This window comes from Tamandua tetradactyla, chromosome 13 (genome assembly GCF_023851605.1).
Source record: "Tamandua tetradactyla isolate mTamTet1 chromosome 13, mTamTet1.pri, whole genome shotgun sequence".
NCBI lineage: Eukaryota > Metazoa > Chordata > Mammalia > Pilosa > Myrmecophagidae > Tamandua > Tamandua tetradactyla.
The window spans coordinates 13,511,150-13,528,532 of NC_135339.1; the positions used below are offsets into that span (position 1 = coordinate 13,511,150).

At 37.8% G+C, this 17,383-nt stretch overlaps 1 protein-coding gene across 4 annotated transcripts in view; it reads right to left on the bottom strand.

The window, feature by feature from the left end:
• NRG3 (neuregulin 3) overlaps positions 1-17,383 on the bottom strand; it is a 1,079,958-nt gene that overhangs the window by 593,541 nt on the left and 469,034 nt on the right. For all 4 annotated transcript variants that reach the window (XM_077124730.1, XM_077124729.1, XM_077124728.1 and 1 more), the window contains exon 2: positions 13,643-13,772. In XM_077124730.1, coding sequence (XP_076980845.1) covers positions 13,643-13,772 — 130 coding nt within the window. The remainder of the gene's footprint in view (positions 1-13,642; positions 13,773-17,383) is intronic.

Genomic DNA, 17,383 nt, shown 5'->3' on the forward strand with positions numbered 1-17,383 from the left:
ATATTTGTGTATAGTGTATATACGGCATTCTATAGTACTCACATATGGCACATGTATCTCTAAGTAAGAAATTCCACAAACCATGTTTTATGATTTAATTTTTTTTTCTGATTCTTCTCTAATTGTCTCACCTTCTTATATGTTAAAACTCAACCGAGGGATTTCTGTAGGGAAATGTACTGGATAGAGGTACTTTTCTTCACTTTACCATCTGGTAAGTATTTCCCTGACATCTCAGCTATAGGCTTTGGTGTCCTGTCCCCATATCGTGCCACCACAGCAGGCTATGTTTACCTCTCCGCATCCACTAACAGCAAGTTCTGTGAAGAAAGGACCCTTTTTGTCTTATTTTCCGTTCATTCTCAATGTGTTGCATGATGTCAGGTTCCTGGCAGTTGCTTCATGGAGGCATGTGTGCGTGTGTATATATATCTGCACGTGTGTGGCTTTGTTTTAAGCTGGCTAGCAGATAAATATTTTCCTGGCATTTGTACAATTACTGGAATAGCTGCAACCATAAAAAAAAAAAAATTAAGCACAGTTGTAGACATGCCCTTCAAAATAAACTTGACAACACTGCACTTGGGTTTTTAATATAGAACAAGAAGGATTTGTGTTGGGGACTGAATAATGTACCCCACAAGAAGTCTTCAATTCTGAATCCATGTTCCGATGGCTGCGAGCTCATTTATAAATATGACATTATGAAGATGAAGATGTTATTGTCAGCTGTAGTCATGTTGAATCCAGGTGTGTTGCAATCTGTATGACTACAGGCTTCATAAAATATAAAAGTGTGAGAAGCCAGAAGTCAGAAGAAGCCAGAAAGAAAAGAGAGAGATCATCATGTGAGGGGGGGTCTGTCATCACCAGAACGATTCCAACCCCAGGAGAAAGCAGGGCCATGCTGGCATCTTGACTTTGGACTTCTAAAGGCTTCAAATCCGTGAGTTAATAAATGTTCATCATTTATGCCAATCCATTGTGTAGTGTTTTTCATAGTAGCTCTGGCAAACTACAACAGCTTGCGACATTTTTTTAAAAGTTTCTATGAATAAGGGGGTGCAAGGGGTAGTTCAATGATAGAATTCTCACCTGCTGTGTGGGAGACCTGGGTTTGATTCCTGGCCCATGCACCTCCCAAAAAACAAGCAGAGAGAAAAAGAAAAAAGAAAACAAACAAATTTCAGCAAATGGTACTGCAATAACAGGATACTGTGCCAATTTGAAAGAATGTATGTACACTAGAAAAGCCATGCTTTAATCCTAATCCCATTTTGTACAGGCAGCCCTTTCTTCTAATCCCTATTCAGTATTGCATGTTTGGAACTGTAATCTCCCTGGAGATGTGACTCAATCAAGAGTGGTTATTAAGCTGAATTAGGGAAGGTGTGTCCCCACCCATTTGGATGGGTTTTGATTGGTTTCCTGGAATCCTATAAAAGAGGAAACATTTTGGAAAAACCTAGAGATTTAGAGAGAGCAGAGAAGAATGACACAGCCATGAGAAGCAGAGAGCCCACAAGCCAGTGACCTTTAGAGATGAAGAAGGAAGCTGCCTCCTGGAGAGCTTCATGAACCAGGAAGCCAGGAGAGAAAGCTAGCAGATGACGCCTTGCTCACCAGGTGCCCTTCCAGCCAAGAAAGAAACTGTGACTTTGTTTGCCACATGCCTTCTCACTTGAGAGAGAAACCCTGAACTTCATCAGCCTTCTTGAACCAAGGTATGTTTCCGATGGATGCCTTTGATTGGACATTTCTATAGACTTGTTTTAATTGGGACATTTTCTTGGCCTTAGAACTGTAAACTAGCAATTTCTTAAATTCCCCTTTTAAAAAACCACTCCATTCCTGGTGTATGCATTTCAGAAGCTAGCAAACTAGAACAGATAATCACATGGAAAAATAATGAAATGTGACCCCTGCCACACTACATACAAAAAAAAGTTTCTACAAATAAGTAACTAAACAAAACACTAACTGGATGTGGCGTATTCTTCCATAGAGCTGGGATACAGTGAAGAGACACCAGGCTCTGGGGAGCCCTCCTCTGTCTTCTCACACAGATCCTGTTAGTACATGGTGACTCTGAAACTCTCCACTGATGTTTGGAAAGCAGTGATAACAATATAGAGGTCGACTGCTCCTTTAAAATGCATAATAAGGAGAATACACATAAATGGTGGTCCTGCTTACTTATGAATTTGAGTTTCATCTGAATAATATATAAGGAACCATATATCCTATTTATCTTGGGCTAGTCCTGGTTCATGTTTATTTTCAGAAGATATTATTAAAACTGCCCTATTAATCTCAAATGTCTCAGCATTTAGATGATAATCTATATGGTCACTCTGATTATAATATTGATATCGAGATATTGTAAATAAAGCCAGATTTTCAGTGTCTTGCCTTCAAGCAACTGGGATGTTAGGATTCTTGGATCACTGGAGTTTTAGGAGAGAGGAATTAATGGACAGTTTAAGAGTGTAGACCTTGAGTCAAACTGCCTACTCTAGGTTCTGGCTCATTTCCATCCCCTGTATAACTTGAGAAAACTCCTTGCCACAATCATATCACATCTTTTTCTAGATTTGCCAGTCTCCTCCACTTGGAGCATGTAATTTACCTGAGAGCCACAAAGATTGACAATTTTGGTATATGCTTTAAAAAAATGTGACCTGGTCCTTTAATCATCTTTTTTTTTTTTAAAGGACATTCAGGCCAAAGCGCATTGGAAATAAATAGCATCCTAATGCTGTGGATTTGTTAGGCTGGAAACAAGAGTCTTTTCAGTGGTCAACTATAGGCAGGTGTTGTCGTTTCTTAGGCTGCTTAAGGCAAATACCATGAAATGGGGTGGGTTTAACAATGGGAATTTATTCACTTGCAGATGTGAGGCTTAGAAAATATCCAAAGTATGGTATCTTCAAGGTGATGCTTATTTTTTTTCCCCAAAGCCTGGCTGTCAGGGACCCTGGACTCCTCTGTCACATGGCAAGTTACATGGCCATGTCTGCTGGCCCCTCTTCTCTTCCAGGTTTCACTGGTTACAGCTCCTTGTTTCATGGCTCCCTCTCATTCATTCTCTCTCTCTCTCTCTCTCTCTCTCTCTCTCTCTCTCTCTCTCTCTCTCTCTCTGTCTCTCTCTCTCTCTCTTCCTCTGTATTCACACTTATAGAGGACTCGAGTAAAAGCATTAAGACCCATGCTGAAGGAGTGGATCACACCTAGCTGAAGTAACTTCATCAAAAGATCTTACTTACAATGAACCCACACCTACAGGAATGGATCAACTTTAAGAACATGATTTTCTGAGGTTTCAAACCACCAAACTCTATCCTCTGGACCCAAAAAGACATGCTCTTTCTACATACAAATACATTCACTCCATTACAATATCCCAACATCGCAGTAACAATACTAAATACAAAGATATAGCAGTAACTATACTAAGTACAAAATCTCATCAAAATTAGTTATGGGTGTGGTCTGTTCTGAGGCAGAATTCCCTTCCATCTGTGGACCTGTGAAACCTAGAGAACAAATCATTTGCCTCCAACTTACAAAGGACAGACCATTGCAGGATACACATTCTCATTCTTATGGGAAGAAACTTGAAGGAAAACAGGGGTCAGGGGACCCACTCTACACTGAAACCCCTCAAGGCATACTCCATTAGATGTCAAGGTGTGAGAGGCATCTAGAGAAGACTGTTTTGTCCTCTGGGCCTGATGAAGGAGCAGCCCCACCCCTTCCAAGTGCTTGTGCAGTGGCCATGCCGTCCCTGAACATTTGGGCCAAAGTTCCACCTTCTGTGAACACTGGAGTGACAGCCAGACTCTTGTCAATCCCCAGGGAATAGGCCCCCATGTCCAAGAAAACTGGGATGACTCCTCAGCATGAACTAACTGGGTGGTGCCTGGCCTCTCCAAGCACTGTGGCAGACTCAACCTTTTCACACAGATGGGTGAGTTTGCTTTCTTGGCCCGAGAAGATATCTTTTGTCCAGAATCCAGCTTCCAGGCATCTGCCTTTGAAGTGGTTTTTCCTTCAGTCTGTCCCCTTTCTGTCCCTTTTAGTTCAGGCTGGCAGTGGTTCAGTTGATACAGATCTTACATAAAAACTTGTCAGTTTTGCACATAGTACACAGGGGTCCAAAGTATCAGACAAAAGAACTTTCCACAGATACTTTCTGGATAACTGTGTTTCCAATATTGGCTTGCACAGAAATGGCTGACTGGCTCCATGTTTAGTTAAATACTCATATGAGCACTATTTTCTGGGGATTCACTTTCCAGAAGCTCATGATTTTCCAAATCATCAATTTCTGCTTTCTTTGTGCTGAGGAGATCTGTTCTCAGCTTATCCCTTTCCTCTTGCTTTTACAATAAAAGCACTTCACAGTTCTTCCAGCTTCTACCTATTACCTTAGTCCAAAGATGTTTCCACATTTTTGATATTTGCAATTGTAGGACCCCGCTCTTCTGGTACTAAAATCGGTTTAATTTCCTAAGCTGTTTCAAGCAAATACCATGAAAGAGATAAGGTTTAAACAACGGGAGTCTATTTGCTTCCAATTTTGAGGCTGATGAAGTGTCCAAATCAAGGCACCATCAAAGGAATGTTTTTTTTTTTTTCCCAAAAACCTGCTGCTGGTGATCATGGACTCATTTGCCACAGGACAAGGTACCTAACGTGCAAATGCTGGCCCCTCCTTTCTCTTCCAGGTTTCATTGCTTTCAGCTTCGTGCTCCTTGGTCTTCTCTCTCTCTCTACATTCACCTTCCTTTATAAAAGACTCTAGTAAGAAGATTAAGACCCATCCTGAATGAGGTGAGTCACACCCTAACTGAAGTAACCTCATTAAAGGTCCTACTTACAATGGGTGCACACCCACAGGAATGAATTAACTTTAAGAATATGCTTTTCAGGTGTATAGATAGTTTCAAGCAAACACAATGGGCACTGCAAGCTCCCTCACTGCGTAGGAAGGAGATTGGGCAAAAGTCTGTGCTGCGTTTGTCTGCTTTGAGAAAGGTTTAATGGCATGCTCGCTTGGGGAACCTCACAGCATGGTTAATGTGCCCATATGTGGATGGGTGACCGTCTCTAACTAAAATGATAGGTATTGATATGTTCCTGATTTTTTTCAAATATTCTCACATAATCCATAATCCACTTAAACTCTGTTATATGTGCCATATGCTAGTACAACATTCTGGCTCTAACCGGGGGGTCCCAGACTACTCCATCTGTTACAGGACTGTGTGCCCACTGGCAGGAAGTGGATGCTTAGGGATGTAATCCAGAGGGGCTATGGAGGATATGCCTAAAAGCTCTTCAGCCTGAATGGGCTGGATAGTAGAAGGGATGTGGAGTTTTCTACATATTTTTTTCTCTTCAGGAATTGCCAACAGGGAGATTCCAACAAAAGGTGGCCTCATGCCACTACTTCTCTCCTAAATTTACTACTTGGATAAATGCAATGGCCATTGAACGACCCTTGATTCTGGGAAGTTTTATTCTGCATAACTTTGTGAAGTTCTGTGTTTTAAAATAATCTATCTGGGAAAATGTCCTTTAATCCTGATTAGTGGGTCTAAATTGAACCCTGTGAACAATGATGACTACGCTGAGAGATTGTGAGTAACCAACAAGAAGTCCTGGCACAAGTCAATTATTCAGTAAACAAAGTTTTGTACAAAACCACTAGCAATAGATTTACCTCACTATCTTGTCCTCCATGTCCTCTAGTAAATTCACTGTGCGTTTACTCTGTGCTAGGCACATACCCTTTATTTATTTTAACTCACTAAATTCTCACAACTATCCTACGGAGTAATAATATTATGCTTCCCATTTAATGAATGAGAAAATCACAAAGTCATGGACAATTCATGTAATTTTCAGTCTCATAGTTGGTGGTGAATCACACAATCTAACCAACCAGTCCAGCTGGAAATAATTAGGAAAAACAAAAGAGTAAAATGCATAGATTTTTTTTTTCTAATATCTGGAAGGTAATAAAAATAAAATAGCTTTTAATCATCTTTCTTTTTCAAATTAAGAAATCTTTTTTTTTTAAGTCATTGCTGTAAAGTGAGGTTTTACTGAAATAAACACACTGGTGCCACAGAGGTTATTAAAATCATAAATTTATATAAATTTTTGGGTCTATTGAACAACAACCCCCCCAATAATTCTCAAGGTGTTTTAATTAATGACAATCTCATTATAAGGGGTTAGGGACAGAATAAAAACCTACCAGGTCATATTAGACATTGCATAATTACAATACCTTGCCCTTATATAGCATTTTACAGTTTCCAATTGACTTATACATATAGGATGTTGCGATAACATTGCGAAAAGGGCAGTCATCATTACCCCCATTTTACAGTTGATGAACAAATTATCTTGGTGGCTACAGAAGGGTCTTGTGTGTGTGTGTGTGTGTGTGTGTTTATGAGGCTGCATGTTTATACTAAAACAAATCTCTTTAAGCCTCACAATGAAAAGCAGCTAAATACTACCCCAGTGAAGAAAAAGCCTTATTCCGAGCAAAGCACTGACTGCCAGCCACCTGACATATCTAGGTGAACTCGACTGTGACTCGCTCATCATGTGTTTGGTATTCAATGCATATTTTACACTCAAAGAGGTTTTCTTTTTGTCGTTTTTTTGGAGGCTCTCTTAAGGTGGACTATGTTTATGCTGTTAAGAATTTTAGTGCTTATGTATAAGCACTGAAGTATACAAACTTTGGGAAAGCTGTTTGGGGAAAGAATTAACTGAAAAACTAATAGTTATTCAGTTTTAAATGCTAATTTTATTTCTAGAAGTGAAATTAATATTTTCTATTGTGTATATATGTATATATTTTTTCACTGAAGTATATTTGTCTTCTTGGCAAAACAAACATACAACAACAAAACAATCCTTTGTTTCACAGAAGTGCGCAATCTATTTTTTATGAACAATGCAATTATCACAAGTTATACTGATTAAACAGAAATGGAAAAGTTTTTCTCCATTTAAAGCAATAATGATGCACTACAAAGAAAAGCTGGAGAAAAAAGAATTGTTTGCAGAATGGGAGAAATAATTGAAAATTGCTAATTTGTCAGAAACCAGGATTAACATTAAGAACCTGAATCATCAGACCATACAGAACAATTCAGCTATGGAAAGAATACTGAACTCTACATTCTATAATCAGAGATTAAATCCCAGCTCTACCTTAACGGTCATTCTTTGACAGCCTTCCTGAAATTTAAATGTACCTCTCATCTTTACTAAAATAAGGCATATAATAATCAATTTCCCGCCAAGATTCCTGCAAATATGTTTTTCTTGGTTCCAACAGGAGCCAAAGGAGAAAAAGGAAAGAACCATATAGAGTAGCTACTATGTATCTCATGTTTCTATATGCTATGACTTTCAACTCTTCAAACTTTTGAGGCAAGTATTATCGGCACTATTAGTCTGTTTTTCTTTTCTTTTGTCTTCTTTTTAAATAAAAGCCTGCAAGCCACTAGTATAAAGCTGAGCAGAACTTTTAACTCAGATCTGTTCATCTTGATAACCCACATTTACCTCCTGAGCCACATATATCAACTCACATGGGAAAGTATTTTAAAAAATGTCAATTTTTTGCTTCAACAGCAAGCTTTTAAGTAACCACCTCAAGAAACACCATTTCATGCTTCAGCTAGAGCTGCCAATCAAGTTAGAAAATATTAAAATAAAGTGAAACTCTTTGGCCAATAACTGAAAGTATGCTATTATCTGATACAATTTTCTAGCCATTTGCATGATATTTAAGAAACCCTTGAAACATATGAGCTCATGTCCATGCAAAGAGATTAGACTAGGAAAAATAAATCACCATGTGAGTGTCACAGAATTGCAAAGTTAAGCTTGTTTTGTTGCTGTCATTGCTGTTGTCTGTTTGCATGGGTTTTTTTTGTATGCTACATTCCCAGGGTCACATTTCATTCTTTTTCCAGGTGAGCATCCTGTTATTGCAGCACCATTTCATTTGTTTGTTTTTCCTTTCTTTGTTTTGCTTGTTTGTTTGTTTTGGGGAAGCACATGGGCCAGGAATTGAACTTGGGTCTCCCACATGGCAGGCAAAAATTCTACCAATGACTATCCTTGCACCCTGTTTGCTTGCTTTTTGAGTGAATGAGACAGACTATCTTAAATCATATCCACAGAGAAGCATCATCATTATAATTTAGCTGTTTATTTTCTTCAAGGGCAATCAATAAACTGCCATATGAACACAACTACTGCAGATTATTCAAATTATGCCTAAACTGTGACAAACATTCTCACGAACATTTCTCTGGTGAACTTGAAAATTCTTCTAAGGTCTTTGCCCAGTTACGGCACTCCATTCTGCAGGTACTCTGCCACTAAGTAGGCTTGGATTTATAGATATGTCAGCCTCAATCCACACCCCCACCTCATCCCCACCCCCCGTCAATGGAGTTCAGGGACATGGTGCCAAAACTCCATTTCTATTCCAATTTGCTTCAACCACAGGGAATCATTAGCTGCTGCTCTCAGAGCACTTATTGGAGAACCATTTGATAAAGAGGACCCTCGCTGGGTAGAAGAGCTAATGGACCTCCAAACTGACAGAGCAAAGCACTGACAGTTAAGGCCCTGTAATTTTATATAGGGTATCATAGGGATAGCATTACACTGTGCCCAATCAATTCTCTTGAAAATGGAAGCTTTGATTTCAAGACATATTCAGACAGAGCTAGATAGTAAAGCACAGCAATTCCTTGCAAGACTCCCCTCTGCATCCAATCACTACCCCCACCCCAACGCTTACCAGCACCTTAACAGGCTGCTGCAAAACCCATCAGCTGAGTTATTCTTCAGGCAACGGTTGCTCTTGGACTGCTTTCTTCCCTCTCTCCAGCCTTTCCATATTTCAAGTGATTCAAGCATCTTCAAGTGACTTGCCTGACAGATTTCCAAAATAATCACTACAGGTCAAATTCAACTTAAATGCTATCCTCTTCAAAGTTTTGAAAATCTATTTCTGCAGCAATGCTTGTGAAACCTTTCAGGAGCTTCAGCTCAGAACAGACACATCCTTTTAACCTGAATTTGGCCTCAAAACATGCTTGGCCCATTCAAATGGCCAGCAATCTTCTCAGGCATGAGGGCCACCTCTTTACTCTAGTGAAATATATTACACCATTTCCCAACATCTTAAAATTTCTAGAAGTGGCATGAAAGAATAGATCAGAGAATATCCTGCTTTTACTTAGATTATTTTGATTCTAGGAGTTCTAATGACTTGTTTTCCTTCTCTATGAAGATTCATTTCTATAGGATGTATCTTCCTGCTACTTAATACAAATTGCTTGTATGTCTTCAAAAAAATTTCTTGTGAAAAATAATTATTTTAAAGAATTATTAATAAAAAAGGATAGGCATGTTCAAATAGATTTGGTATTTTCACAAAGCATCTAATCTAGAAGGGCTTAATTGAAAGCTCTCTTACCAACCCAATAATAATGAATTATAATGACATTGATTTGACAGGGACATGAAAGATTAGAAGCAGAGGCTGGTGGTCCTTAACCAGATATTAAATAAAAAGGAAAATATGAGTCAATATGACATTCAACAAGGCACAATTCTCTACAAATGAAGATGTCATTATCTTACTAATCACAATAAATGTAAAATAAAAAAGACAAAATGTAATTAACTTGTTTTCCCTGTATTAAAAAATAATTTTGCAATAACTTTTTGGATTATAAATAAATACAGTATCTTAGAAAAGTCATAAGGTTAAGAGAAGAAAATGGTCACTAACCCTATTAACATTTTAATTTGGTTCCCTTTCAGAATTAAATGTTCACCTTTATGTTTCATATCCTGATTTTCGTACATAGCATGACATAACAAGCACAAGTCCTCAAAACATTTGAAAATTCCAGTTACATTGATTTCAACCAACGTATAGCTATATTCTACTTTATATAGGCATCCAATTTAATACTTTTTTCTTCTTACTCTATTACAAATAAATCTGTAGTGAACATCTGCGCAAATTAATCTGCATATACATTTCTGTAGGCTAGATCATTAGAAATAATATAAAGCTTTTAAAACATATTGGAATGTTGCCTATAAAAAATATTTAACAAAGTATATTCTCCCAAATAGTGTATAAGACTATGTGTTTTTATTGTGCCTTTGCCAAAATGAATATTAACTTTTTAAAGTCATTAAATATTTGATAGGAATAAAAAGCCTAATTTGCATTTCTTTGTGAAGCTGGGTGTTTTTCACATTAATTGGTTATTTTTGTTACATTTTAAGCTGTTTCAGTTTTTATTTCTTTGCTTCTTTTCTTATTGGGACTTTGGCATTATCCTTATTGATCTCTGTGACTTCTTTAGAATGCTAATTCTTTGTGATATTTATTGTAATAATGTACCCATAGTTTGTCTTTTAATTTTGTTTCTGACTTTCAATGTTCAGATGAAAAAAAGTTTGCTGTGTCAGAGTTATTTATTATCTTCTGACATTGCTGTTTTGCTCAAAGGGTTCTTTTAATTCCTGACCAAAAAATAGTAGTTTTATCGCAGTGCTTCCTTTAAGGATTTATTTATTTATTACACTAACTCTTGAATCCTAGGGGAAAAACTGGTATATAGAAGGAAATGAAAATTCAACTTTGACTTTTAATTTACCTATAGTCAATCACTTACTGAGCAGTCAGACTTCCATTCTCCTCTGATTTATAATTTTGCCCTTATTATATAAATTCCACTATATACCAGGGTCTGTTTTCACTGAAAAGTCTGTTGATGGTCTGTGCCTTTGTATTTTAAACTCAGAAAGACTGTTTTTCTATTTATTTATTTATCCAGGATCCATATACCGGATGTTCTAGGTGGTTCTGCTCTTATTCTTCTTTGGTAAGTAACAGAAAAGTGTTAGTAGGGCAGGGTCTATTTTAGAAAAAATGTCGGTGTAGTTTATCGTAGGATTGCAAATTTTTTTGTTGTTTTTAATTTAGAAAATGTAATCTCTATTTCTCTAAGATGTGGCTATCTAATCTTTCGAAACATATGGAAAGTCAACTATTTAATGAGCTATATTAAGTAATGTATTGCTCTTCTGATCCACTAAATTGATGCCCTACTTAATTTGAAACATAATCCAGTTAATCGTGTGTCATAAAGGTAACCCTGCTGGTGTGCCAGTCACTCTAAAGTACTTTCCCTTGTTTTCATTATTTCCTAGTGATGAACAGTTTGTTTAGTCCAAGAATACTACAAAGTGCAATGCTATTTAATCCCTACATTTATTTTTGCATGCATTTATTTAGCGGTACCTTGGTGATAGGAAGTGCTCAAAGAACATTTGTTGAATGGGAGAAGAATGAATGAAACACACTACTTAAATAGAGTGCCTTACAAAATGGCACATTATTAATAACTACACTGGAGTTCTTAAAAGTGGCTGATGCAGGAACAAATGTAAGCCTTTTATTCATGGCAAAGCCAGGGAGATAAATAGCTGGTACATGTGATGTGTGATTTATTCATATACACTGGTAGGAGATTTATAGGCATCTATTAACCTACTCGAGTTCCAATTCTGTCTTAGGCTGGTCTTTTGTCATGATTAGCTATGTTGTGACTCCATGTTAAATAACAGGTTGTCTGTGCTGAAATATGCAAGAAATATGAAGACAGAAGGCCAAAAAGATTATATATGCTCATAGTTCCAACTAAATCATAGACAAATCTCTGCTTGTTTTTGTTTTAAGAAATTAGATATGCACATACAAGCAAATGTAAAGGATTTTTTTTTCCTCCAGACATGAGACCCATGAACTTACAGATGATATAGGAAAGTTGTACGTTGAAAAAGATTAGAAACTTTTTTTTTTTTGACATCTTTGGCTTTGGAACACATGAGTCAAAGCATGCGCACTGTGGTAGAGACCCGTCCTGATCCTTTCTTGGAGACAAATACCATCTAACTAAGTAGCTGCTTGAACTGATTCTTCATCAGCTAATTAGGTAGTCAAACTTAATTGGATTGCACTGCACACTGGCACGTGAGGAAAACACCGCAATGACAAAGGAAACGGTAGTAGCTGGTTCAGTGTCTATAAGAGCTCAGATGCACTTCATGACCTTGAAAATGTAGCAAACCCTGGATTTTCCTTTGAGGTCTTTGTTAAAGTCACTTGTGTGCTTCCGACCTGTGCCACACTAACAAAGCGCATATGACACGAGAGGAGGAGTATGGGAAGGAAAACTGCCCACACCCTTTGCACCCCCAACCCAGGTTCCCAAAGGACAGGAATGGGTGTGAAACTGGTACAAATGTAATTCAGGGCCCAAATCAAATGAAAGCTGCAGTGTCAAAGGTGAAAAAAAGGTCATGGTTCCATCTCTTCTAATACAGGACATATTGTAAGTTTTACAGAAATCATAGATAAATAAATAGATAGACCACAATTCTCCCAAACCTATGCCAGTTGCCCCATGTGACAAAGCCTCCTCATGGACTGAATGACACTCACCCCTGGAACCAGAGGGAATATGCTATCGCATTCTAAGCTTATAATTATAAGATGCATTTCTCTGTACCATCTTAATAAAACAACATGAGAATAAAGTTTTATAATAGCAATAGAGAGGGAAAATAGTCATAATTTTCCATGCTTCACGATTCAGAATAATTAATTTAATAACTGTGTCATCTGAGAAGAGTAAATAGGAGAAGGAAAAGGGTGTGGATATATCTGATCACTGGAGCATACACAATCGCAAGGAAAAACAAATTACAAGGGAAGAGCTGGAAACAAAAGCTCGCTGGGAAATATTTTGGGGGGATGCTAATTTGATTCTTCTATTGTGCCTTAAAGCTGCAGTGTCTAGAAGTGCACTATTTATCTCCATTTGTTTTTATTTTCAGCAGCTATATAACCTTATGTCTCTGAAAACCAATTAAACACCTTTCTGAGCTCTACTGAGAATTTCCCCCTAAGTAGTTCTCTACCTAGGCTACATCGAGTCTACAATTTCATTTACAACATCTTGCAGGAGAAAGTTTCATCACGGAGGTGTCAAAAAAAAGGTATTGAAATTAATAAGCCAGGGAAGAATCAAAATAAGGTTCCGTTTTTTTTGGACACAGTTACAGTCTCTGGGATTTGGTTTTCAATAAATGCTGAGACTAGATCTTAGATAAGAGGTTGGCTTTACCCCACCTCTGTCTCTAGGTTTGCAAGAAAGGATTAGTTTTGAGGCCCAGGGTATGTACCTAAGTCCCACGCTATAAATATAGGCTGCTAATGTGAGTAAATAATTACCTCCATTAAATGGTTAGATATAAACGTGAATCTTCCTTTACTCGGTCAGTAGAACTTAAACTTTGTCTACTTTGTTTTGGTTTTATGACCCTCAAATACTAAGGAGAGAGCAGCCTTGTATCCACCCCAACTGAGACTCTTGATTCTGCCATGAAAACTACTGGACCGTGTTTATCCCAGCCCTGCGCATTCCAGGTGCTCTCCGCAGCCCTCCACCTCCAGCACTGCTGGGCTCCTCCCCTCCGGCCAGTGGCCTCAGTGGCTTACCGACAGTGTTTATGGGATCCGGTCAGCGTTTCGATCACGAAGCACTCGCCATCATTGAGACAGTACGCGAGGTCCTTGTCTCGGCAGGGTTTGAAGTGCTCCGACCGCTCCGTGGAATACGTTGTGGTATCTGCCGCGGGAAGTACAGACGGAAATGCAGTCAGCAGGACATTCAAACACCAGCTAGCCCTGACCCCTTGCCCAGGACTTGTGCATCGAGGCCATCTCGTGGCCTCTGAGCTCAGGGACTCTCGCCAAACAGAGAGACCACTCCTCCAGCGCCACTGGACAATCGCAACTAGATCTGACCCCTGTGCTGAGTTGTCTTTTTTCTCCTTTGGACTTTAACAATTGGCGTCATTCTAGCGGATGCTTCCTTTTAGGAATCTTTGACAGTAGAAAGTGAATGATTCTGCATGGGAATGTCCCAAATTTACTTGCACTAACTTCATTTATAACAAACAGATTGCATGAAGGACTGAAACAACAATTTTTTTCCTGTGTTTTTGCCAAATGTCATTAATCATGATCGATGCATATTGTGATTGTTCTGTGGAAACCAATGTCAGTTTCCGTATTTTTTTTATTTATTTATTTATTTTAAGTTACAGCTGTAATCGGGTTATAGCTTAACCAATTATTCTTCCTTTTATTATGTAATTAAAATGCAAATGTCCATATTTTTGAAATGGACTCTCTACTTGAAGAATGTTTCTGGTAAATATTTAACGGGACCAAATTATTGACATTTTTAACATCATCTTAAAAGGGCACATTTAAAATCATAATTACTTACTTTTTTTCTTAAACCATGTGTGTATCTTCTTTCCAAATATAAAACTAACCATAAGTATATGCTATCTACAGGACACAGACTCTATTACTACACTGAGGTATTATTCCAGTTTCAGAGTTTTAAGCAATGGAAATATTAGCACCAATTTCACTGCAATGTACAAGAAAAAAAGCATTCAAAAACTCAAAGTTGAATAAATTATTCAGCATTTAGGCGCTGCTAATTTCCTTTTCACAGATATACACTGGTATTAATAATGCTCAATAGCATGGAATATTGTACCATCTTACTAACTGGAGGTAACAATGAGCCTCTTTCTGCTTTCCCTCCAAACTGATGGGAGACCTATCTACTTAAAAGGAAACTTACTCATGACTCTCTAATGGCTAAAACCCCTCAGCAGGTCCCATTCCCACGGGAATATCCAAAACCTTCGGGAGAGGAGATTAGGACACTGGACATGCGGAATTATACCTGAATATCTAGTCTCATTTTCTAGAATGCTAAAACTCACATTTCATATTCCAGTTATTATTCTATTTTCCCCAAGTGCCAGGAATCGTCATCCTGCCCCTGGTTTTGGAACCACCCTTCTCCTCCGGGTGGAGAAGACATCCAGAGCTCATATGAGCTGTCCCAGCTCCTTCATTACTCACAACGCAGCATTCGTTGCTCTGTCAGTAACAAGCGCCCATATGCTTCTCCATTCCTGCAGTGTATGAGCCTCTTGAGGGCAGGGGTTTGGGCTTAATCAGATTAGGTGCTCAGTAAAAATCTTTTCACGACAAATCTGATCATTTTGAGATCATGAGTTGTTTAAAATCTGATCATTTTGAGATCATGAGTTGTTTAAATGCTATCGATCAAAAATATGGTCAGTAAAGGGATCATTGCAATCTTAGAAAAAAAATGCATCTCTTATAGCACTAAGCTAGATATGATTCCACATTAGTGCTATCTTTCAGTGCCCCTCTTTTAATATTGATGCACAGTGCAAAAGCATTGCCTTAGATTCACAGAGAACCTCATTCATGCACTACCACTGGGAAAATCCACTTCTGGTCCGCTCTACCTTGGTGGTACAAGGGAACCTACATCTTTCCATTTGAAAATATCTCCCTACCAATCCTTTAGCACAAAATAAAGCCTCCACACAACAGACCCTTTTCCTATTTCCCAGCATATCTCTTTGTAATGGAGATCTATTATTCAAGACAGGATGTGAAAAACAGTCTCACAGAATCAATAATCAATCTCTCGTTCCTTGGGAAATATTTAAAATTCAAGAGCTCAGAGCAAAAAAATAAAGCAATATGAAACACCGCACAGTTGGCTGCTACTCTGACTGCTGAAGTACATTAACTCATGATCAGTTATTTAACTTTTCCTTTAATTTCTTATTATCCATTTATTGATATTCACTGATCATTCCTTCAAGAACAGCTTTTCATTAGCATAACCTACAGCACAAAACGAGAGATTCTTCTTTTATAATCAGTGGTTTTAACAAGCTAGATTCCAAGAGCAATACAATGGCAAAGCAATTACAATCAATTAGTTTCCGTTTGACAACTGCTGTCTCCAGTGGTTACCACCCCACTCTACCAACTGCTTTTCCCCTCCTGTTATCATCCATCAGCACATTACAGAAGATAAGAGACCAGAGTAAATGCCTCTGCAAACATGTGGAGTGGGAGAATGCAGGAATGTCAGACCTACCATGCACGTGGGTTTTCTATTCCCCTAGCTTAGAGAATCTCACAATTATTTAAAATAATTATTTAATTAAATAAGGCATGCTGATCCCTCAAAATGACTTGACTGGATTCAAAGACAACATCATTATTTACTCTTTCTAAAGAACTTAATAACGATATATAATGTTGGGTCTAATCTTTCTATTGCTTAGTACCTGCTATCATCAAGAAATTTGACATGCTAGTATTTACCTAGGAATTTCAGTATATAGTATCCATGTAGCACACTGTTTATCTACAAATCACAAAAGTATTGGGTAAGTAAACATAATTCCTCTTCTTTTCCTCCAGGCTACTTTATATGTATTTTTTCTTTTGAAACTTTTATGTTCATGATATAGTAAAATACATTTTAACATGATCTTCACATCAACACTGTAAGATAGAGTTCTTTTGGAACTGAGGCTGAAAATAGTTAGGTCATTTTCCTCAGAGCTGTACAACCAGTGGCAGCCTGGCTGGCTTTTTTCCTCAAAAGCCAGGGTCTTAAAAGAGGGGAAAAGAAATGTAAAAAAAAAAAAAAATTAAGTATCCGTGGTTAAGAGATTTCAAATAGAGTCAACAGGCTATTCTGGAGATAACTCTTATGCAAGCTTCACAGTGAGATACTGCTAATTACCATGGCATACCAAGCCCCAACTAATAGTATTCCTGTAAACCCTAAAGAATACCCAGGGTTCTATCTGAGACTCTATTAAAGTTTCACTCACTAAGTTTATTTTTCAGAGACCTGAAGCCTCCAGATGGATCCTAGGCCAGATAAGCCCTGAAATCCAGAGTCACCAGTCTCTCCAAGAGCAAACAGTTGCATCCCTCTATCCCATAATGTCGACACCTGTTCTCAACCTGAAGAACTTAGAATGGTCTTAGTCCAAATATTCCTAAAGATATGGCACCAAAGAAGAAAGAGGAGTCATAACAGAGAAGTTAGGATTTAACAAATGAACATGACTAATGAATCATTAAATTGATATTCCTTTTTAATTTCCAGTGTCTTAGAGCAGCTAGAAGGAAATACCTGACATTGTGGATCTTTAACCATACTTCGAAATGTGTTCTAGAACTACTTGTTAAAATATTCTTTGAAATGTATTGCTTTTCTGTATTTATGTTATATTTCACAATTTAAAAAGTTAAAAGGAAAAAAATAATAAGGTATCAGTGACTGAGAGTGTTCAGCCTATGCAC